General features: G+C 43.8%; 1 protein-coding gene across 2 annotated transcripts in view; it reads right to left on the reverse strand.

The window, feature by feature from the left end:
- The window catches only part of slc8a1b (solute carrier family 8 member 1b), a 113,946-nt gene that overhangs the window by 21,669 nt on the left and 67,069 nt on the right, over nucleotides 1–25,208 (reverse strand). Inside the window, exons 5-6 of one of the 2 annotated variants that reach the window (XM_035172713.2) lie at nucleotides 10,776–10,885; nucleotides 1,400–1,545 (exon numbers count right to left, since the gene is read on the reverse strand). In XM_035172713.2, the coding sequence (XP_035028604.1) occupies nucleotides 1,400–1,545; nucleotides 10,776–10,885 (256 nt within the window). Of the gene's footprint in view, nucleotides 1–1,399; nucleotides 1,546–10,775; nucleotides 10,886–11,175; nucleotides 11,283–25,208 lie in introns of both variants that reach the window. The other variant, XM_035172714.2, reaches the window with a different exon arrangement.

The following is a 25,208-nucleotide window of genomic DNA, read 5'->3' on the forward strand; positions in this document are numbered from 1 at the left end:
TAACTCCTCTCTGTGTGTGTGTGTCTGTGTGTGTCTGTGTGTGTGTCTGTGTGTGTGTCTCCGTCTTATAACCCTCTGGTGTGTTTAGACCTAATGTGAGGTGAATTTTAGAAGCAGAGCGCCAGTGGAAAGACGGTGATTGATGACAATTCGCCCTCAGAGCCGTGAACTCCAGCAAAGACGTCAACGTGTGAGATGAAAATGAGGCGTTACAACTCGACTCCAACAGACACACACACACACAAACACACACACACACACACACTCCATGTAAACCATTGGTTACAGAATTGAATTTTACTTTGAAAGGAAAAGGTTCAACTTCCAAGTGCCACATTTATGTATTTAATATAACTTTACTGTTTCTCCCTCAATCTGTTATATCAGACTCTCACAGCGTTACACACACACACACACACACACACACACACACCACACACACACACACACACACACACACACACACACGCACACACACCAACTTTATTGAACAAAAGTACTTGACAAAGTGCAGCGTCCTGTCAAGTGGCGAGCTATTTCTGGGTGTTATTAACTGTCTGTCTGCAGTGAGTGTGTAGGTGGAGCGGCAGCAAGGAACATGCATTAACACACACACACACACACACACACACACACACACACACACACACACACACACACACACACACACACACACGCACACAAAATGTAGCACTGATGGTAATTACTGCACATCTACGCTGATCTTAAGAGACTGCGTGGGAGAGGGGAAGAGCGAGGAGAGGACACACACACACAACAATTACACAATTATGTATCAGAAAGCCTGCGAGTGTGTAATGTGTGATATGGGAGGTGGTTTTGTGTTGTTGTGTTGTTTTAATTTCTGCATCAGTAACATGCAAATTAAAGCTTATTATCAGTAAAAGCTGATTTACTTTGTGGAAAGAAATCGTCCTATTGTTGAGACGTTATTCATTCAGTGTTGTAGGAGCGTTAATAAGATCCTGTTCACACTAATGATCTCGTCCACACACAAACTGAGTTGTAAGTCACTCAAACGGAGATCGTTAGAAACAGGTTTTAAAATACTCTTTGTGTGATGAGCACGAGTCAGAAACTTCGCCACAGGAAGCAGATATTTCCTTGGCCTCCCCCCCTCGCACAGATTGAAACAGAACAAGAGTCGTTTCCGAGTTCTGGTCTGGACATAAATATTTTCTAAAAAAAAGGTTGTGTGGAGAGATTTGTTAAGAACGGAGGGAAACATTCAGTCAAACTAAATATCCTCAGTTATGAAGACAAGGTGTAAAAGTGTCATTAAAATACAACAATAAGACTTTAACATGAATACGACTGCTCATCCAACTATCTGCTCCTGTCATCGTGGATCAACCTCAGCTCAACTCGTCTCTCTCACCTTGAACTCGTACGACTCCTCGATGATGATCTCCAGTTTGACGTGGTCTCCCAGCATGGGCCGGCCCATATCAGCGATGCGGCGCTCCTCATCGTCTTTTCCTGTCAGCGCTTCTTCTTCCTCCACCTCTTCCTTCTGCTGTTCTTCTGAAAACACAACAAACAGCGGCGTTACCACAGGGGAGCGGCAGGACGGGCAGGTTCAGGTGAAGCTGAAGGTTTTGAGGTTTAATTGGACTGAATCTCCAGCAGAGAAAACCTTCAAGGAAGCTGCGAGGTTTCCAGCGCTGCAGCTTCCTTGAGGGTTTTAACGTCAGATGGCCTGAAGCGTGAGAAGCTGACAGAGCACGCTGCGGCTATTTGACTGTAAAGGATCAGTGAGAGCAAAGAAAATGATGCAGAAGCTCCCTGCGACACTCACAATGATGTGTGTGTGTGTGTGTGTGTGTGTGTGTGTGTGTGTGTGTGTGTGTGTGTGTGTGTGTGTTAAATTTGAACCAAATCCGACTGGTGGGACGTTTGTTCTGAATGTGGAGATGACATCAGTCCTGCTGGGACAGTAACTGTCAATTTGAGTCAAGTACTGTGGACCCAGCAGTGTGGGTACATTTTAAATGTTTATGTGTAGTGACAGTAACCCATCTGGCCACTGTAGTTTTATAACCCCCCTTCTTTATTAAACACAATAAAAACTAACCACTGGTGTTTAAGACACCAGATTTTGACTGATTGTATTTGGACACAGTGGATTATTAAACTGAACGGATTAATTAAAATCATTGTCGAAGTATAAAGACGGACGTGGTGTCTGATCAGGGGGTGGAGCCTCAGCAAGTCCCGCCCACACACGCGTTCGACCAATCGTAAGTCAGTCTCGGCTGTCAATCAACACGTTTCACCCTGTTTCTATTGTAAAAAATAACTAATTAAAACCAAAACTTACCAGAAACATGACACTTCTGTGATAACAACCACCTTAAATGACAGTAAACTTAAATTTAACGTGTACTTTGTCTTTTAATTTTGGCCCATGTCCCATCCACTAACACGGTGGAGGCGGGGTTTAGATTCTGTACCGCAGCCAGCCACCAGGAGGCGATCAACACGCCGCCTGGTGGCTGGAAGTAAAGTCTCTGGTTAAAAGATGAAATGATGAAATGAAGGATTCACGTAAATGAAGAGATTTGTAATCCTGACATCTGGCACCTGGTGAATCAATCTGTCAATTTATTTAATTGAGTTTACACGGTTCAATCATTTCCACGTGTATTAATATGTGTTATAATAAAATATACTTCCAGTTCCTCCATCACCTCATATCCCTCTATCTGCCATAGCCCCCCCCTTCCCTCCTCTTTTCTTCTTCTCTCCATTTCTTTATGGTGTGTGTGTGTGTGTGTGTGTGTGTGTGTGTGTGTGTGTGTGTGTGTGTGTGTGTGTGTGTGTCCATGATTGAAATTCACTGTGGAGTGTGAACTCGCTGCTGGGATCAAAGAGAGAGCGAGTGAGAGGGAGAAAGGCCGAGATCAAAATTTCCATGGGGGGGGGGGATGGTTATCCATGCTATTGCCTTTCATTACAGTGCAGTGCATTGTGGGTCTGCACCAGCTCATTGGTCATTTGTTCCCTCAGTTGAGTTACTTTGTGGAGCTTATGGGTCACACACACACACACACACACACACACACACACACACACACACACACACACACACACACACACACACACACGAGAGGCTGCTGCAGCAAAGACAGACGTGATGTAGGTGAGATATTGTTAAGACGAGTCGATAATAATATTAAATCGCAGGTTTTTTCCTTCTACAGCCTCTAATGAAGAAATGTTTGAATTTCATATTTTCACGACGACTAACGGCTCCCCAGAGGTTAAGCCAAATTATAAAAATATAAAACATACATCACATATAGAGTTCGATGTAAATGTTACTCCACCGACCAAAAGAGTAAACTCCTCATCATGAACTGAAGATCTTTCCCATGAAGCTTCAGGTCCAGTAACACTGAGCTGATGGTAAACTGGTTCATTCATTCACTAACACAACCACAGTGAGAAGCTACTTCCTGTTGTGTGTTTTACAAACCGCACACACGTGTTCACTTAAAGCGACTGCAGGGAATCACACATCACTCGCCCTTCAACACTCTCGTTCACCGCACTCCAACTAACACTGAATGGGATTCGCACAGCAGCACAACACAACCCGTTACACACATGTAACTGTGATTTAATGAGCTCCATTAACAGCCTGCACCAAACCTCATGTGGGAAGAATACGACCCTGCAGTGTGCTTGTTAGCTACACCCCCCCCGTGTGTGTACGTATGTGTGTGTTGGACTATTACATTTACTACCAGCCCCTGGTGGCTGCCTGCAGTGTTGGTCATAAACCCCACCTCCTCCATGTTAGTGGTTGGGACATGGACATGTTAAAGACATTTTTCTCAAAGATGGTTTCCTGTCGTTTTAGGTGATTTCAAATCTGGTTTTATTTACGTATTCGATCTTATAAAACTGGTGAAACATCGACAGCTGCGACTGACGACACCGTGGGTTCAATCCCCCGATTGCAGACTCTGTCTCCAAATGGACAAGACGGTCGTGTTCGGATGTGAAACATTCTGGCCGGAGACGCGTCGTCCATCTTAATGTTCAGTCTCAGAACTGTGCACGGGTACAGACCTCACCTTTCAAAGGGTAAGGGTTGGACCGAGGCCTTTAGTTGGGATGGTTAATGTTACATTACCGGGCTGAAGAATATGTGTGTGTGCAAATGGACCTGACAGAGGTTGAATGTCACGGGGAAGAAGTTGGATCCCGTCAGACCCTGAGCCATTTATCATCCTGATTGTTTCTGGTGAACTTCTCTCCTCAGTTCATTATCCACACAGAGAAATATCACTGAAGTCTGAGAATCCAACATTACAGGAGAATTGAATTTAGATTTATACGAGGCCCCTTTTTCCTGCATATATATGGAAAATCTGTGCACTGTCCCTTTACATGTGGTTTTGTATCATAACCTTTATCAATCTTTATTTTCTCTTTCATCTGCTGTCATTTCAACCTCTTTCTCTAAATCTCTGACTCATGTTCCTCTTCACTGATTCACTGATTTAGTTTCGGCTCTAATGAGCAAACAAAAACATAAAAAGCTCAGTATTTATTCACTTAGCAACCTTCACAACATAATAAGTCAATTTCATTCCCCGTGGTTTCCTTGTGAAGTGAGTTCATGAGGAGCAACTGCAGCGTCTCTCCTCCATTAGACTCGTCATTAGTTTTAATTCAATTAGGAACAACTTTCTACTCTGAAGGAGAATTATTGTCTTTTTCATCTTCTCCTCTTTCCAGCTCGTCCCTTGTTGAAGTCGCTCAGTTTGCAGGAAACTGCGTCTTTATCTTCGTCTGGTTCCAACATTGTTCTCTACGTGCTGACACGTGTGTGTGAGTGTGTGTGTGGTGTTTCACACCTGGTCATGCTTTTGATAAAGTCCCCATTTCCACCGAGGGGATGGAAGGTGACAGAAAGACGAGGGGACGGAGGGAGGATGGAGACGCTTCGTAGGTGGAGGACAAAGGGGAAAGAGGAAGGAAAGACGCCGAGCTACCAACGGAGAAGAGACGAGGACGGAGCAGAGGATTCGTACACCATGTCATGTAAGATGGATTCAGGCTCCATCAGAGGAGGGAGGGAGGGAGGGAGGGAGGGAGGGAGGTGTCCCTGCAGCCTGCCAATGTTCAAAGAGAAGAGGAGGAGCCGAGGGAAGAAACCTCTGCCCTGTGTCAAGGAGGTGATGAGCAGATGGAGGGAGGAAGAAGACAGGGGGGGAGACAGGAGACGACCTGACCTTTGACAGGATTAAACAGTACAGCAGGAGACGAGAGGAGGAGGAGGAGGAGGAGGAGGAGGAGGAGGAGGAAGAAGCTGCTGTTACACTGTCACACTTTGGGAGAGTCCCACAGGAGGAAGAGGAGAGAGGACAAGGGGAACTTTTAAAGACTTGACAGGTTTTTAACTCGTCCTATTTGTCCTCCAGAGAGGAGGAGACGAGAGGAGAGGGGAGGAGAGGGGAGGAAGAGGAGAAGGGAGGGGAGGAAGAGGAGAGGAGAGGAGACGAGAGGAGAGGGGAGGAGAGGGGAGGAAGAGGAGAAGGGAGGGGAGGAAGAGGAGAGGAGAGGGAGGGAGGAAGAGAGGAGAAGGGAGGGAGGAAGAGGAGAGGAGAGGAGAGGAGAGGGAGGAAGAGGAGAAAGGAGGGAGGAAGAGGAGAGGAGAGGGGGAGAGGAGGGAGGAGAGGAGAGGGGAGGGGAGGGAGGGGAGGAGGGAGAGAGAGGAGGAGAGGGAGGGAGGGAGGAGAGGGGAAGGAGAGGGAGGGGAGGGAGGGAGGAGAGGAGGAGGAGGAGGAAGGGAGGGAGAGGAGAGGAGAGAGAGGGGAGAGGAGAGGGGAGGAGGAGAGGAGGAGGGAGGAGAGGAGAGGAGAGAGGGAGAGGGAGAGGGAGAGGAGAGGGGAGGGAGGGAGGGGAGGAGGAGAGGGGAGGAAGAGGAGAAGAGAGGGAGGTGTAATGAAGACAAAGGGGAGAGGACAGAGATGAGAGGGAAGATGTTAGGTAACGAGTGAAGAGGAAACAAAGAGGCAGTAGATGAGAGGAGAGGAAATAATTACACTTCTCTAACAAATTAGACACAAACTCAAGATGCAGATGAGGGGGGGATGATGAGGATGAAGGGTGGATGAGTAAAGGGAAAGAAGTTAATAAGGTAAAGAAGAAGAGGAGAACAGTGAGAGGAGGATGAAGAGGAGCAGAGGGAAGAGGGGTGAGGGATGAAGAGGAAGGTGGACGAGACGAGGAGGAGGAGATTCCCATTCTTTATTGTCATATGAACAAAGGGGATTGGAAGTTGTCTTCAGCTCTAAACAATCTCAACCTAATGTTATCTAATCCAAACTGATCTCATCATCTTCATATTTAGTTACTGTTGAAATCCATCAACGAGGATATTAACTCCCATGAATCATGACTAATGTGACGCTCACATCTGCATATTCCTATAATAAAAATAGTAATTTACAATGTTTGGTGATTTGCTTAATGGCAAAGTTAATGATACAATTACACAACACGTCTTTAAACATGTCACTAATGTTGTTTACTTCTGTATATACATGTATGTATATATACATATATACATGTATATACATGTATATATGTATATATGCAGTGTATAGGAGCTGATGAATAGACTGTCGGTGACGGTGAAGTGACGTCTGCTGGCGTGATGAACACAGCATGTCTCTAAATAACAGTCGTGGGACAGCGTTAATGAGTAGGTTTGTACTGTTACATAACCAACACACATGTTTATGTACTGATACACACACACACACACACACAAAGGACAGAGAGAGGACACAAGGAAGCAGGGTGAGGGAAGGAGGAGAGGACATTGCTGCCAGACACTATCTGACACACAAAGTCACACACAGATACATTAGTGCATGCGTGTGGTCACATTTTGTGATGTATGTTACTGTATTGACGTGTCTCTGCGTGTTGGACACTGTCGTCCTGCGTGTGAGGACACGGGGGTCATCACCCTCTGCGGGGCGCGTGTGTTTTTAGCTGCTTTCCCTCTCAGCGCTGTTCCTTCCTCACGCTGCACTCCCCCACATGACAGTCGGAGGTTCACGGCTGCGAGTGAACTCTCCCCTGACCCCCGAGGCTCCTCTGCACCAAAACCACACAAACTCTGCACAGGCAGGATCTTCTACAAACGGTGAAGTGAGTCCAAGATGCGTTTGTGTTTCTTAAAAGAAGATAAATCCACAACGCTGTCGCCTCAGCAACAACAACAACATCAACAACCGCCCAATGATCGAGGACCTGTCTCCAACTGCAAATACCAAATATCAGGCTTCAGCTGCGCAAACACACCAGAGCAAGTTCACACCTGCTCTCCGGAGGCTGCTGAAGGACATTCTGGGACGTGGACGAGAACTCGGCCAGAAATAGAAGAGCATGAATGAAATAGGTTAATGGAAAAGTAAATCACTCAATTCTACCATGGATCATCTGTGAGGGAGGAGGGAGACTCCCATTGATCTTATATTAGTGAAGCTTATCTATCTATCTATCTATCTATCTATCGTTCTATCTATCTATCTATCTATCTATCTCTCTCTCCTCTCTCTCCTCTCATCTATCTATCCATCTCTCTCTATCTCTCTCTCTCTCTCTCTCTTCTCTCTATCTATCTATCTATCCATCTCATCTCCCTCTCTCTCTCTCTCTCTCTCTCTCTCTCTCTCTCTCTCTCTCTCTCTCTCTCTCTCTCTCTCTCTCTCTCTCTATCTACCATTTATTATACAGTTTAATAAACATATTAATAAGTACTATTGCTGTATTATTGTCAGTAACGTTGAGCGATACCTATAAAGACAGAAACCGTCTTTAAGAAAAATATATTTGCCACTAACTTTGAGTTTGTATGTCGGTCCGTGCCCCATCCACTAACATGGAGGAGGCGCAGGAAGGCCTGTGGCTGCTGCCCGCCATCAGGGGGCGATCAAGACACTTTGGCTTCACTTTAGGGGGGGGGCTGTCCCTTTGTCCGTCTTATAAAATAGTCTGCGACCAATTAAATTGACATATTTCCTGTTCTCGGTCACGTCAAACAGCTACAAGACAAATTACTGATGGACTCTTCATTTCCTTTTCCATCTCACTCCTCAATGTGGAACTCCTCAGATCCTGTGTTTGTTTGGTCGGCACATTCATCCTGTCAACAGCCAAACAGCTGTATGAAGTAAGGACAAAGAATGAGACGGGAACAGAACCTGAGGCTTTCATCTTGGCTCGGAGGAACCTCCCTAACATCTGAGCTCCTGGTTTGATAGAAGATGAAACAGGAGCTCACGAAGCCGACTCGCTTCTCTCCTTTCCTACGCTTCCTGAATGTTAAAGTCGTTTTCTGGAATCAGAATCTCACAGCACAGCTCGGACATGAATCAAGGGAGAGGGAACGTGCCTGCTCGGTTTTCAGCTGCTGTCTCTGGGGCAGGATCCTAAAAGCCCATTTGAAATATGTTGGTTTGTGCCAGAATGGGTTTGGGGAAAGAAATCGATTCTACATTAATGATTGTCTCTGTGTGGCAGGTCCGTGTGAGAAGAGTTAATTTACTGAAAGCACAGCGTCAGTAAACACTAACGTAGAACCAGCGTCATTAGAGCTGCTCTCAGACAAGCACGGGAAACGGAGGAGACGCCGACAGAGACTTTTTACCTTTTGAAACTTTTATATATCAACTGTAAGGAAACAAAGAAAAACCTGAAAAACAGACTGAATTCAAATACTTTTGACATATAAAGTAAATGATTGTATCCATGATCTCCTCAGTTTTCAATATTAATAACTGATGCTTCACTTTAATTTAGTTTTTCTTTGTCATCAAACAATAAGATCTGATATTATTGTGTTTAATCTGAAGCTGGACTGAGCTGCAACGACCTGTTCAGAGAGAGAATCACCACAGCAGCTCAGAAAACCAGTCATCAAACACACACAGCAGTGTGTGTGTGTGTGTGTGTGTGTGTGTGTGTGAGAGAGTTTAAATCAAAGTGTTTTCTTTTCTGATTCATTTTTTCAACATAAACGGCAATTTGCTTTAAAATTGACCAACTATTATGTTATTGATCTAAATGCACACGTCTGTATGTGTGTGTGTCTGAATGTGTGTGTGTGGGGATGAGTAGCTCCAACGAGATAATGGGTAAACACAATGGAAACAGATGCACAGACACACACACAGACACACACTTTAAACCAGCTTTAAACTGATCATGCACTGTCACTATGTGAGTATTTTTCATTTAGATTAGAAACAAGTAAAATCAGTTTAAAGAAAGACGAAGACAGATCTGAGGGGAAATGCACAGAACATCTGGACTATAAACACTGAATGTTGTGTTACGTTCTGTTGCAACACAACCAGTATCTATAATAATTGGTGGGTTTTATGGTCCGTTATGGTTTTATGAACTTTTTGTGATGTGGTTTTGAAATCATAATTTAATCAGCACATTTTAAATTGAATCTGTTCTTTAATAATCGTCCATCAGGTAGAATCAGCAGAGATTAAAACTCAAGGTGTTTTTTAGGAAAGAGGTTAAAGAGGAGACACAATTTTTCATTTGCAAATCATCAAGTCGTTGAACCTGAGCGACTCTGATACAAAGAGCTTCTGTTTTCTTTGTTTTACTTATAAACTATAATTAAACTTAACTTAATTTGCGAGTCAAGTTTTGTTTAATTTTAGCAGAAAAATTGGTTTGATATTCAAATCAGATGCAGATGATGCCTCTTGGTAACAGCACTTCAGTTTTTATTATGTCTTTTAGGCTGAAACTCTTTATCAACACCATGATATTTCAGTGCTGCTGGTTATTACTTCCTCGTCAGTATTATGGGTTACGAGGTATTGTTTAGCAGGAAGTGATCGGAGCCACGCCCACAGTGAACGTCCTCCAGCTGCATCATGGGAACAGTGTGAAGAGACATGTTCACCTGCAGAGAACAGCGCAGGAAGAAAAGCTCCGGGTCGGACGAGGGGGAAACGAGAGAACAGGGCGGAGGAGAAGAAAGGAGAGGACAGGAGAGGACAGGTGTGATTCCCCCTGAGCCCAATGAGCAGACGTCTGAGGAGAAGCAAAGGAGGAAAACCTGAGAGGTGGAGAAAGGAGAAAGTCTCCGGTGTGTTCGGCCTGAATCCCAAATCAACAGGCCGGTGGAGCAGCTCCGGGTCATGTGATGCTTCCTAGTGGACTGAGGCCCTGTGCTTTCATACGGTGTTTTATTAAATGATGATTCATGCAAGCACAGCAGCATCACACCCACCTGTCCACGCTGCCTCTTCTCTGTATCTTAATGCTTTACCTCATCCTTCAGTGTTCCAGTCGCACTCTACATCCTAACTGACATTTAATATCTATAGTCTATAATCTATAATCTATATATTTAAAATATACAAGCTGTTATCTTAAATGTTCTGCTCCTATTTTTTTGTGTGCGTGTGACCATGAATATAAAATCTTGAGCTGTGGATTATGGGTTAGATAAGACAGCGCCATTTTCATTTAACAGTTGTTTTTACAGATTATATATATATATACTGAATGATAATTAATTATAAATCAGGAAATAAATGTTCACTGTTTTCTGTTAACAGATGCAGATATGAATATACACATGAGCGATCTACAGTGAGAGTGAACGTGTCAGTGATTTCTACGTTCGGCCTGTTGACTCAGGATCCACTAAAACCCCGGGTGGGTGTGTTCTCAGTGCTGATTGGCTGTCACACCTGTCCGTTCCTTCCTGCTGCGTCTCCATTGGGGGGTTTCGAGCAGAACGTAGAAGGAGGACTGCTTATTGTACACCTCCCGGTCTAAGATCCTAATGGTTAGGCTCTTCCTGTATGGGACACACACGCACACACACACACACACAGAGGGAGGTGGTAAATGCATGCAATGGTAAACAAAACAACACGGCATGTTGGCTGGCATCGGTACGTCCACAACAACACACACACACACAGGAAGTGGAGGGGCGGGTGTGGTGAGATGAGGTGATCCACAAGCTGCTGCATGTTCAAGGAGACATCAGGAGGAGCAGGAGAAAGAGATTATCTGATCTAAATCTCCTCCTGAGCACCTCCTTGTGCTGAGAGCATGCAGCCTCTGTCCCGGGACACTCCTGACCTTTGGTGTCGCCGCTGCCCACCAGGCGTGGCTCTCCGATCTCTATGTAGAAGGTTTTGTTCTTCTCGTACTCCTCGTCGTCGATTACCCTCACCTTGATGATTTTACTGAGGAGGAGGAAGAGGAGGAGGAGGAGGAGCAGAAGGGGAAGAGGAAAAGGGAAGAAGAGAAGAAAAGTGAGGACAGGACGGACAGGAAATCAGGAAACCAAGAGGAAACAAGAAAAGAGCAGCAGCTGGTTTTCCCACAACACTTTTTCCTTTTCCAAATTGAAGTTCTATTTATCAGGTGACATTAAAAAACTGATTTCACTCGTTCACTCGAGGAGAATATGTATTTTTGGCTTGTGGGAAACCAGGACAATTCATCGTCAATTCAGCCAATCCAAGAATTCAGTTATATCAAAATCTAATCTTTAATAAGTTACGATTTCCAATAACAACATAAAAATGTGTTTTAGCTAATAAACTGTGTCTTGTCTTCACATGTTGGCTGAATTGACCATGAACTGAACAAACTGTTGAAAAGATCAGCAAACAGACGAGTCAGGAATCTGAGAAGGAAAATAAATCATATCAGAAAAGAACAATGAAGAAAGAAGTGATTCTTCACCAAAGGAAGATGACGTCTGCTGCTGCAATAATTAACAACCTCAGCACATTATCGCTCTCAACCGGACGCAGTGAAGAGAGTCACGTGACCAGCTCTGGTTTGTGGTTTCAGCCCGAGAGACACTGGTCTGGAATCAGCTCCACGAGTAACGACACATAAAGTAGAAACAACTCGACCCTCAGAGCTCTGTGAGATATGAAGATATGAAGATATGAAGATCAGCAGTAACACACTGAACTGACGACGGAAGAAAACAACAAGCTGCGTTTTCACCAACACTCAAACCCACGAGGTGTAGAGACACAAACTAATCCTCCAGTAACAGTGTGTGTCTGTGTTTGTGTGTTTGTTGTCACAGTTGGCCTTTGTCATATTTGGCAGGAAAGCTACTATTTAAGGTCACAGGGCGATGGAGCGGGACATGGTGTGTGTGTGTGTGTGTGTGTGTGTGTGTGTGTGTGTGTGTGTGTGTGTGTGTGTGTGTGTGTGTGTGTGTGTGTGTGTGTGTGTGTCAGTGCCCAAGGATATATGCACATGTGTGTGTGTGTGTGTCTGTTTATCTTGTGATTCCAGTCTGGAACAAAACCCGATTTCTGATCCAAATCCACTACAGGCAATCGCAAAGACAGCTGCAGAGAGAAAACTCATAATCTGGCCTAGAGGCTGGGAAACACACACACACACACACACACACACACACACACACACACACACACACACACACACACACACACACATTATCTCTGATCCCATCCCTGCAACCTGCATTGAATCATCAGATGGAATCATTTCAGCCACACTACATTTGAATCCATGCTGCTTTAACTTTAACTTTAACTTTAAAATGTATTAAACTTGAGTTTAGCTAACTCCTGACTCCAGTTAGCTTCTGTTAGTTTCATGAATCCACTGTTTACGTAAATGACCGGATCCTGAAAGTGAAGCCAGCGTGGAAGGGCCTGAGACCTGTCTTCTCTTGAATGACCAGCGGAGGGCGACTCTAACTAATAGGTCCGTTTCTATAGACGTCTCTGAGAAAATGACTCCACCTCTCGTTTGATTTTTAACGTCAGTAAACTTTTTCCTAACGAGTTTATCGTCTCAATCTGTAATTTCAAGTCTTCTTCAACACAGCATGTGTCAGGCTCCGCCCCCATCTCCTCCAAATATTAAGTTACTTCTAGTTAAAAAAAAAATAGGTGAGGACGGACAAGAACAAAACTATCATTTTTGTGTCATAAGTAGAAAACATGGATGAATATTGACTATATACTGAGTCCAATACATAAATGCAGATTATGCCAAAGGGTTCAAATAGTTTTTTGCCGCTATAAAAAGTCTAAAAATTACATTTCAGTCGTTTTTGAGTAAATCTGCATTTGTACTTTCCACCACAGACACACACAAACAGATTTGGCATCAGGATTAAGCCACAGCACATAGCAGCCTGCTAATGATGTGATCATACCCCAGAGAACCACAGGTTAATCTATCTGCTGTACAACACAGACACCGGAGAGATTAAACCATTAATATGTGAAATACAAACGTTAATATCAGGGGTTAACTCATTACAGGGATTAGCCCATTTATCAGTGTCTCATAAGAGCAGATGGAGACGAGCTTCACCCTCTGGCCTGAGGAAGCTAACGACCAACAGGCTGTCAGTTGACTCACACTGCAGCACGACGACGCCTGACGGAGGAAAACCCTCCCCTGCCTCATGGTGGAGCCCTTGAGCAAAGTGCTAATCCTCTCAGCTGATGGAGTGGAGGGGCTTCGGGAGCAGGAAGGTTTATTTTATGAAGACTGTGAGTACTGCTACTGCTACAGTGAGAACTAGCACAGTTTGAAATGAGGACGCAGGGACTTTTGAGTTCCTCTGAATTATAGACTTGTTCGAGATAAACAAAGTCTGTGTCTCATATTTACCGAGCTGCTGATTGGCTGCTTCTCTGAGTGCGTCTTCATGCTGAGTAGCTACCTGCAGCGCTTCACTCCCACACAAGCTCTCATTAAAACTCCACTGCAGCTCCATCAGCCTGAACTGAGGAGAGTCAGGCTGATGCAGTGACAGGAAACCGAGCTCAAACACCAGGACACCAACACCAGAGTCTGGTCCATGACACTGATATTTTCAGATGACCGATCAGTTCGGCAGGAATCCGACCACACGGCAGATTCGCAAAGGACGACCTCAGCAATGAACAGAAATCACAGAAGCAGCCGGAGCGACATGTGAGTCAGGCTGTGGGACGTGTTCCCCTTCAAACAAATCCATGAAACCAGTTAGAGAACAAAGGTTGTGTGTCGTTAACCTGATTCATCAGTGTGGGACATTTGAACCAGTGATGGTTCACTGCTCATTTAGTTAAGTGTGCCACCAAAGAAAATCAAGTTTCATGTAATGAAAGATATATTTTTGAGTATATCCACGGTCACACATAGTGAATATCACAGGTCGAGTTGAACTCTGCCCTAATTCTGCTGTAAACAAATGAGCGTCTGAAAGATGGGAATCAGGGGCGGGGCTTTATTTGTATTGAGGATAAGAATGTGGTTGAATATGTAATTCTGTGAAATTAAGAAGAGTTTTCAGGTTTAACATGAGTGTGACTCTAAATGAATCTCTGTCAATGCAAGAGGAGAAAAACTGATTCACTGGAAAACGACAGATCGCTGGACTTCCCTCACCCTGAGTTCAGGAATGGTGACTCCTCTGTTAAAGCTGGCAAACACCACAGATGACCAACTCGCTGGAAAAACACACACACACACACACACACACACACACACACACACACACACACACACACACACACACACACACACACACACATAGTTTCACACACTCGTCAAACACGCTTTTCCAGACAGTGCGACGATGCAGAGATTATTTATCCATAATGAACTGGATTCATCATCTTTGTTGTTTCACACGTATACACTCACTTCAATATGTGAACACACACACACACACACGCGCACACACACACACACACACACACACACACACACACACACACACACACACACACACACACACACACACACTTCCCTCCACATGACAAACATGCTGGCTGTACAGTGCGCTGTCCGGTTGCCTCGGCAACGCAATGTTTGGGTTCACCAACAGGGGTGGGGAAGATTGTTTCCAGACCAATGATCAATGTGTGTGTGTGTTTGAGAAAAGGTTCACATACTGCACACACACTTTACTGAATTGTGTGTGTAGGTGTGTGTGTGTGTGTGTGGTGTGTGTGTGTGTGTGTGTGTGTGTGTGTGTGTGTAGACAGTAGCCTACATTGTTTGCAGTAAGCGTTGGCTCTTTGTGTGTCTGTGTTAGATTACATGTTAATATACTGCACGCACACAGACACACCTACACCTACACAGACACACACACACACACACACACACACACACACACACACACACACAGTGTGAAGTTGTGTGTGACAGCGACACATTGAATGTGAAATTTACCCTCTTCGCAACACATGCGTGTTTGTTCTCCTATACTTGTGAGGACCTTTACATGTATTAAGCCTGTAGAAGAGTCTAACTGGTCCTCACAGGGATGGAAATACCTCGGCACACACTCGCACAGACAGAAGTGGTATCACACTTGCGTGACAGCGTTCACAAGTGTATCGCGCTAGCATGCTCTCACGCCCACACGCACACTCGGCACAGTGTGTGTACATCTGTCTCCACAGAGACGTCCTCCATCTGACTTTGCTGAAGAGTAAAAAAACAAGTCTGAGCGTCTGAGCAGCTGTGACAGATCTGCGCTCCCATCACTCCTCCATCACACTCCTCTTTTCCCTTCGCTCCCTCTGTTGTCCTTCATAAACAAGATCCCTGCAACACTCTCACCGCTTGGCCTCTGCCGATAAAACATCTCACTGAAACTTTCCTGTGGCTGGAAGACGCCAGCAGGAGGAGAGATAATGGAATGAGTTCAGTGGATTATTCACAAACAGCTCGGGGGGGGGCAGGGTCGTCCAGTGGGCGCCAGCGGCTGATTTCTGTTCACGTTGGTGACCTTCACTTTTCCTTTTGGCCGATCACGTTTGTTCGTGTTTGGCTTTCTGTCGTCATGATTTTCCACGTTCGCCTCCACAAAAAATAAATGATCCTGCAGGTTTTTGGCCCCCCCCCTGAAATCGGGACCCTGAACATTTGCCATGATGCCTCGAGACACAAAGTGACCGTCAGAGTCGAGCACGGGATTTAACTCGTAACCGAGAAATGATCCACACGTCCCCGTTGTTCCGTGATAACACTTATCCATACCATAAACAGTTTATCTCCAAAGAGCGAGCGTTACAAGTGGAAACAGGCCGGGGGGGATATGTGGCAACACTTGGAAGTTGTGTAAACTAACTTATATTAAATATGCCACAAAAAACAGGTTTATGCCAAAACTCTCTGCAGCAGCTGGATCAGACCTGAGTTTCCAGGTGAGAAGTCATTTATTAAATCAGTCTCATATGATGTCACCTTGACCTTTAACCTCTGACCTCTGAAATCCCATCAGTTCATCTTTGAGTCCAAGTGACAACGGAGCAAAATCTGAAGAAATTCCATAAAGAAAGACTTGATATATCATGTTCAAGAGACCCACCACAAAATAAATCCCTTATTCCACGAGTCAAAATTAAAATGTTTCCCAAATTTTAATAATCATTTTGTTGTGCATTTGAAAACATAAAGCCTCCGGCGATATATGTTTTCAGCTTCTTTATTTTCATCACTAACAGTTTGGTTTGATTTCTGAATTCTGCAGAGTCTTAAATCAACGGCAACGCGTTCTGTATCTAGTATCCAGCAGAAAACACAGTTACAAAGTGTGTAGTTGCATGGCACACACACACACACGCACGCACACGCACGCACGCACGCACACACACGCACACACACACACACACACACACACACACACACACACACACACACACACACACACACGCACACACACAGGAAGCAGCAGTGCCGGTCACTCCTCTGCGTCGCAGCAACCTGCCTTAGAGACGTATTTGGATTGGAAAATTAAAGTTTGGGAACCAGTGCTTTATTTTAGGTTTGAGAGAGAAAAATGCTGCCGCTCTGTTTGTGTGTGTGTGTGAGTCTGTGTGTGTGTAGCCGTTCAGAGTGCGAGCGGGTGTGTTTGTGTCGAACAGATTGCCGGTGGGTGGACTTTGGTCACAGACTAAACAGAAGAAGTGTGTGTGTTTGTGTTTTGGCAGCTTTCACTTTAAGAGTCACTGCTCAACATACAGAGAACAAGAGTGTGTGTGTACAAGTTGGTGTCTAGTTGTGCACAAAATGAATAACAGCAACAACAGTGTGTGTGTGTGTGTGTGTGTGTGTGTGTGTGTGTGTGTGTTGTTTACATGCAGTGGTTTTATAAGACAAAGCTGGTAATGATGTTGGCCACAGTGGGAAACCACAACAATAAGCAGACAGCGTCAGCCAGGCCTCTTTAATAAGCTGCACTTGGCTCAATAACACACATAATCCTGACTTTATGGAGGCTAATGGGAACACACACACACACACAGACACACACAGACACACACACTCTCTCTCTTTGCCTTTGGATCTCATATCTTCATGTGAAGATAAAGCTGTTTGCTGTGCCACTGGATGACACTGAGACTGAACCTTTAACGTCTCGTTCACTGAAGCTTCTGATTCCGAACACGCATCAAACCCTGTGGAAGCCGTTTCATGTGAAGACCTGACGACAGGAAGACACAACCGCTGCACCCTTATGAAGAATTAAGACGGGGGGGGGGGAAGAGACAAGCTCCGTCTGAATCTGAATTAAACGGAGGTTGTTTGGAAGGTGATGTAAAGAAGTCATCTCATCACCTCATCAGGGCTGGAAGACAGGAGCTCCTTCAAGGTTCAGTGTGTGAGATTCAGCTGAAAGGATCTATCGGTAGAAACTGAATATAAAATAATCCTTGTGATGTTTTCACTCGTGTGTTTCATCTAAATTGTACGAATTGTCGTTTTCTTTACTCTAGAATGAGCCTTTATATTTAAATACTTCATATTTACATCAGGAGCGGGTCCTCTCTACGGAGGCAGCCATGTTTGTGTCTGAGTTTACAGAGAAGTTCCCAGAAACCATCTGTTGTGCTGTGATCTTCCCTGGATCCATCCATTAGAGAGAAAACGCTGTTCAGCTCAATAATCACTTTGTGTTTCCTGTGAGAAGCTTTGAGACGCTCCTCATCCAGACGCTCGATGAGGAGCAGCAGGGACAGTCTCTGTTTGCTCAGCTCACACAAACTTTATCAGTCTGACACTGAACAGAGACTCAGAAGTAATGTTAATGACGACATCATGTTACTGGGCAGCGCCATGTGAAGCAGTGTGTGTGTCTGTGAGTGTGTGTGTGTGTGTGTCCGACTCTCCTCTGTGTCATTTAAACTATTCTCTATCATCACAGGGAGTTTCCCTATCACCCCCCCACTCTCTCTCTCTCTCTACAGTCTTTGGCTATCTCTCGCTCTCCCTTCATTCCTATCTCCAGTATATCTTTAACCAAATAAGGAGTTTGGAAAACCTGGGGACTCCCTCAAACACACACACAGACACACACACACACACAGACACATACACACACACACACACACACCGATATGCATATATTTATAATGTATATATGTGTGTGTGTGTGTGTGTGTGTGTGTGTGTGTGTGTGTGTGTGCAGGGTAACACAGGAAATATCTCTGAAGATATAAATGGAACTAAAAACACATGTATTGTATATGTGTGTGTGTGTGTGTGTGTGTGTGTGTGTGTGTGTGTGTGTTCTATGTAATAATAACTCAAGCAGACTTGTTGTTGGGATCTCTAAGCGACTTCCTTTTTTGGGAACATGAGACTTAGGGACACAGTTTCTTTCTCTATAATGTGTGTGAGGCAGAGTTTGAGGTTAACAAGCTTCTTCTTATTTCTGTGCACCACAGAAATACATAATGTTGCTGAAACACAGCTCTGGTTGTTCCCTGTACACAGAGAACCTGGTTTGGGTCCAAGCAGCTGCTGCACTGGGCCTCAACCTGGGAAGAGAAGGACTGAGAACCTCAGTCCACAGCAACGACGACGTTCTGTGGACTGTACGAGTCGGACATCACCACTGGAACCGGCCCAGTGCCACGAACCTTCTGCAGAAAACTTGGTGGAAGACTTGAATATTGAGATGTGTGAATATGATTTGTCTGAGATGCTGGTGGGGATTTACACTTCAAGACACTATTATATATTCATATGCACAGTGTGCACCTTGTATGTACTTTTAATTAAATAATCATTTGGGGATTAATGATGTGATTTGATATCGTTGTGGAGATTTATTCCAACCCCATGAGGGACACAGAAGTCTGACTGAAACTATTTTGTTGAGCGATTAAGAACGGACAGACAGACAGACAGACAGAGAGACAGACAGATAATGAGACAGGTAGATGGACAGACTAATTAATGGCGTCTTTAGTTATTCCAGTCAGGATTAAGTGAGAGATTGGTGAGCTCAGCAGTTTACACACACACACACACACACACACACACACACACACACACACACACACACACACACACACACACACACACAGCAGTTTATAATTTCAATTAGTGCAAAAAAAACACGGTTGGAGGTGAGAAGGGACAAGGAGAGACAGATGGCTGCAGGACAAAGTGATATTTAAATATAGTGCATATATCGTGTTCTATAGGTACCAACCAACCACTAAGTAATGAGACTGAGGTGTGTGTGTGTGTGTGTGTGTGTGTGTGTGTGTGTGTGTGTGTGTGTGTGTGTGTGTGTGTGTGTGTGTGTGTGTGTGTGTGAGACCGAGCGGCAGCAAAAGAGCAGCAGACGATCTGAATGCTAATCAGCTGATTCTGCCCCACCAGCTGCAGCTCCATCACTTCCAGGTCATTTATGTGCTCTGAGCCGCTCGACGGGCTCAGCGCTGATGGAGAGTGACGCACAGTCAAGTGGACTGAAGAGCCTCTGGGGCACAACTGGGAGAATTAGAAAGAAAAACCCTCCTTCCTCGCTCTGATATATTATTCTGGACCTTCACCCCCCGACCTGAGGAATGGAGGCACCATGAGATGTGAAACACCAGGAGGAGGAGCTCTGCTTTAGGAGGATGAGGAGCTGATCAGTTCAGACCTGATGTCAACGTTCATTCCTTCACTTCACGAGTCGGAATATAAATGTTTTCAATCGAACACGACTCACAGGGAGGATGTTGACACTGGACATTAGGAAAACCCAGATTTTTGTTGACTTCCCGGACCCAAGAGGCTGCTCCTTCTGCTCAAGCAAAAAAACTAAAGGTCACTTCATCATCCTCTACCAGTAAACTCTGGAAATATGTTAATGTGATGTTGTGCTGTGTTTTTGGGAAGTTACGATACTGATCTATGGAAAGATAAAAAGCTTTGTCTGATAACTTAAATGTAAAATGAAGAAAGATGGAGGACAATGCAGCTGGTGTCCAAATTAAAAGCAGAAGTTTCCTGGTCGAACATCGTAGTCGCAAAACACTTCTCCTGCGTCTCTCAAGCTTCTTGAGAGATGCCCCCCCCCCACATTGACGACAAAACGACGACAGCATGCAATCAGGGAAGAACCAGACAGCAAAGATTAAAGTTCTGGTTTCCACAGTTTGGCAGATGAAGGATGATTCTGCACCGTGCACTCACATCAGTGTCAGAACACAGAACAGAGGATTTCATCGGAGACAGATGAGGAATATGTCTATAAAGTTAAATATTTGATCATTTTCAATCAGTAAAATCTGTAAAAGTCTGACTTTAACAGTTTGAGCCTCATAAGAAGAGGATTTAGTTCATGATATTATTATTAAACTCCGATCACCAAAGCTCCTCTGACTTTCATCTTTGGCATTTCCCTCCTCAGCGTCTTCCTGCACCGACAGACGAGGACGGACGAGGACAGACGAGGACATGAAGTCACTGACGAGGTTCGACTGTCACACGGGATCTAATCATCAGATCAGATCCTGGAACGCAGGCGCAGCACAGAAATGTCAGGTGTTAATTCAGCTGAACCCAAACCAGACGTAATGTGCAGGAATAAACTCCAGGTGAGAAGTTAATAAGTGTGGGAAAAACACAATTCTAATTATGGTGGAATATATTCTTCAGGTAGAAAGAGTATTTTTCCTGTAGCAGGTCTGTTTCTACTTTTTCAACGCTTCCCATCAATAAAGGCAATATGCCCCAAAAGATATATATTTAAAAATGACGTAAATGAGTAAATCTGAGTTGAGTTTCTTGTCTTTTTAGTTTTGGATTCATTTTTAATACTTTAAACCAGATCTGACTGTTCTTTCATTTAAAAAAATCACAGGGTCAGAATTGATCTAATGAAAATCACACTAGTTAAATCTATGAGGAGAAAAACACAACTTTTAAAATTAAATTACAAATGAATTGTTTGTAAACTCAAATTCAGTGATGTTGTGAACAGTTGTAACCTAATGTAAAACTTTTTAAATGTAAAGAATGTTTCCATTGATCTTAATGAAATATTCTGAAATAACTAATGTAAACTCAAGGAGAAAGTTATTATTATTATTATATCATTATTAAAACCGATCGTACAATAAAATCTGTAACTTCTGTATCAGTGTTTTTTCCTCTTCAGAAATATTAATTGAAAACAGTGAGAATTATCTTAATGTCTGATGAAAGATGTTATTAAATGGAAACCATGCTGTGCTCTTATTTTGAAAGCACAGAGGCATCCAGCAGGGAATCACTTGTTGAATCATTTACCAAATTAAAACGCTGCTGATTAGTATTTAACATTTCCCCCGTCACAGTGAACATGTGCAACCTGCAGCAGGAAACCGACCACACGGAGCACGAGGAGGGAAAATGGCCGAGCTGTCCCCCGGGATGGAAACCGGACGACAGACTGACTTCCTGACTTCCTGACTTCCTGCTCTTTGCCACTTTCCTTTACAAACGTCTGACGGAGGAAAGAAAAATCCTCTTTGCTCTTTTTCCTCCCGGTGACATTTCCTCTCTATACAGATTCACTTCATCCCCTCCTTTTAATCTCTCTCTCCCCCTCCTCCCCCTCCTCCTCTTCCTCCTCTTCCTCCTCTTCCTCCTCGTCCTGGTGTTGGCGGACTAACTTTAGCGGTGGCACACTGTTCCAGTTGGCGCCGCCCGCCCTCTCTCTCTCTCTCTCTCTCTCTCTCTCTCTCTTCCTGCCACTTACACACAAACTCTGAATCTCTTTCGTTTCCCCTCCAATTTACAAATTAACTTTTCTGGCGCCGAGTGAACGCTCCCATTCACCTCCGCTCTTCACCTCCTCTCCGTGGTCGCTTCAGAAAGCTTCGCTGGCATCAACACATGACAATAACTCTTTCTCTCCCTCCTCCCTCCATCCCTCCATCCCTCTCTCCCTCCATCCCTCTCTCCCTCCATCCCTCTCTCTCTCTGTCACACTCCTTTCTTTGTCCCCCCCCGTCGACGCAAATAGATTTGTTGGCATCTCAGCGAGACACAAGTGCTTTAATCCTGAGTGACCTGAGTGTGTAAACCCCAATAAACCTAATGAGCTCAGATATATCGTCATGACTTCTCCTGTCACTTTCCTCCTTTTGGTTTCTCCTCTCATCCATTTCTGTTTTTTCTTCCTCTCTCTCATATTAATAATTTGACCTCAGTTCAATTTATACAAAATAAAATCCAGTAAAAGTTTAATTATTTGTCTTTACACATTCCCTTTCTTTCTTTTTTTATCTTGTTTATTCTTATTATCGATTTATTGTATTAATGATTTAATTTATGTATTATTTGATTTATCTAATTTTATTTTATGTATTATCCTGATGTTAACTGTTGGTTACAAAGTGTTTCTGTCATTGGAGACGTATAAATATACAAATGATTAATAGAAGTATTGACATGAGCAAAACCTTGATGCTTATCTGGATCCTGTTTGCTTTCATTTGATTGATGATATAATTACAAATTACTGTAATACATAGTTGGATATTAGAGGAAATTTAATAAAATCAAGACTAATTCCAGGTCATATTATCTGATTCTCCATCATATTCACGTGTGATGGTGAAACAGGTATTTCAGTGGATTCATTGTATTTAATAGTCTTGATTTTTACTATGAATCCTCCAGGAAGTCCTGTTCTATCCATTATTATATACAGACCTTCATATATTTACAAAAACTAACTATTTAATAAGTAAAAAAATAAAAAGAATGTCAGAGTAAAAACAACCAAGATGAACTTGAGGGACAGAACGTACAGTAAACTCAGGCGGTTACAGTGCTGCCAGTTTTATGGAGAATCAGAAGAGAAAGGGGTCGGACTGTTGCCACGGCAACATGTAGCTATAGCGTGGCTGGGTTTCCATGGCAGCGCCAGCCGCTCTGCAGCCAGTTTTCTATCAGATGACTGGAGCCTACGGACGCCAGCGGCAGGATGAGAAGATATTCAGAAAGAGAGAGGGAGAGAGCAACAACTTTTAAAACCTCTCATCCTGAGGAAATATGAATATGTTACTATGGAAACCGGCCGATTCTCAGGGAAGATCTCAAGTGTCTTTTCTTCTGTGATTTCTAAGCAAGTTAATGAATCTCTGGTTGAATTACCTCACCTCTCTTTCTCCACGTCTACAGTTTAAAAAACAGAAACACACATTGAGGTAAAACCCTCACAAATCTTATTAAAGATAAAATAACCCAGTTAATAATGCTGAAAGAAATAAGAGACGGTTGCACTTCTTCAGTTTGATCCATACTGGGAGTAAGAAGCAGGATATATTGGTTACTGCTGCATCTATTTTCTGAAATATGCTTTTTGTATTTCCGCAAGTTAATAGAAATATACAACACATGCAGTATAATATATTCTATATTTTAGGTCATCATATTAAATCATGGATTTATTTCTTGGTGGCAGGACATATCAACTCTACCGAGCCCGATGAGATTAAGTAAACTTTAGACCTGGTTTAACCCTTGAACGCAAGTGTGTGAATAATATCAGTTTATTTAAATTATGATTATTATTTTGAAAACCACGTATGACACTACTGTACCAGGCAGACAAATGGAGCTGTGTATCTGAACCTCCAGCAAACTGTACAGTAAACGTGTGCCCATATACGACCAATGCATTCACACACGTGACCCCCTGACCTCCGTCCATATACGGTCGTGTATACGTGGACGATTGTTTACAGTCACCAGTGTGACAACCGACAGGTCAGGGATCAGCAGCGTGAGGATGAACAGTCACGTCCCTCCGTCTGTCCTCCTCCTGTCTTTCCATCTCTTCAGCCACTTATATGGTCACTGGGCTGACAGCTGCTGCTCAGGGCCATCAATCAATCAATCAGTCAATAAGAATTAATGATAATGAATATTATAAAGTTCTTTATCCAAACAAGGTTCAAATGTGATGCAAAAGGAAAAAGAGGAGGAATTGGTTGAGTTAACTGGTCAGTCTGTTTTCAAAGTGTTGATTCAAACCCCCCCCCCCGTGTTCCAGTAACACTGGTCTAATCTTAGTCTGTGGAGCAGATAGTTCTCAGGTCAGGGATTCGTTCACAGTACGACAGAAACGTGTGAACACTCGCGGCTCTTTGATATCATCGGATGAGGTGAAATATATCTCTTCCTCTCAGGGAGCACACACACAATATACACACAGACACACAGACACACACACACACACACACACACACACACACACACACACACACACACACACACACACACACACACACAGAAATGTAATCTGACACAAAAGGCATGCCAGACCTTTTGGCAGCGTGGAGTCATAAAACCACACAGAGACAGTCCGGACATAGAAACAGACCAACACACTCTTTAAAAAGCACGGCCACACACACACACGGCCACACACACACACACACACACACACACACACACACACACACACACACACACACACACACACACACACACCTGTATAAATCACCACACTGACAGGAGGCTAAAGAGAAAGAAAATGAGAGAAGTGATGGGAATGACAAACCTGAGATGATGCAGCAAAATGAAGATGAGTATCTACAGTTTCTCATCACCGCAGCATCATCAGGTAATTTACTGAGCGTCAGTGGAGAGATGAGAATCTGCTGCAGGTCCGAACACTACAGATCATATTCAGCTTTTTAAAGAAGAATATCCACGAAGTGCCACAGGCGATAAGAGAGAAGGAGACAGAAGAAGGAAATGTCTTCTATCACCTTACATATCTGGATTTGATCTGAATCAACAATGTTATTTTTTGATGATGGTTATTTGATCTGGATTCTATTACGTTTTTTTAAATGTTTGCAGATAATAATAAAAACTAA

Source organism: Hippoglossus stenolepis, chromosome 12, assembly GCF_022539355.2.
Source record: "Hippoglossus stenolepis isolate QCI-W04-F060 chromosome 12, HSTE1.2, whole genome shotgun sequence".
In the NCBI taxonomy this organism is placed as follows: Eukaryota; Metazoa; Chordata; class Actinopteri; order Pleuronectiformes; family Pleuronectidae; genus Hippoglossus; species Hippoglossus stenolepis.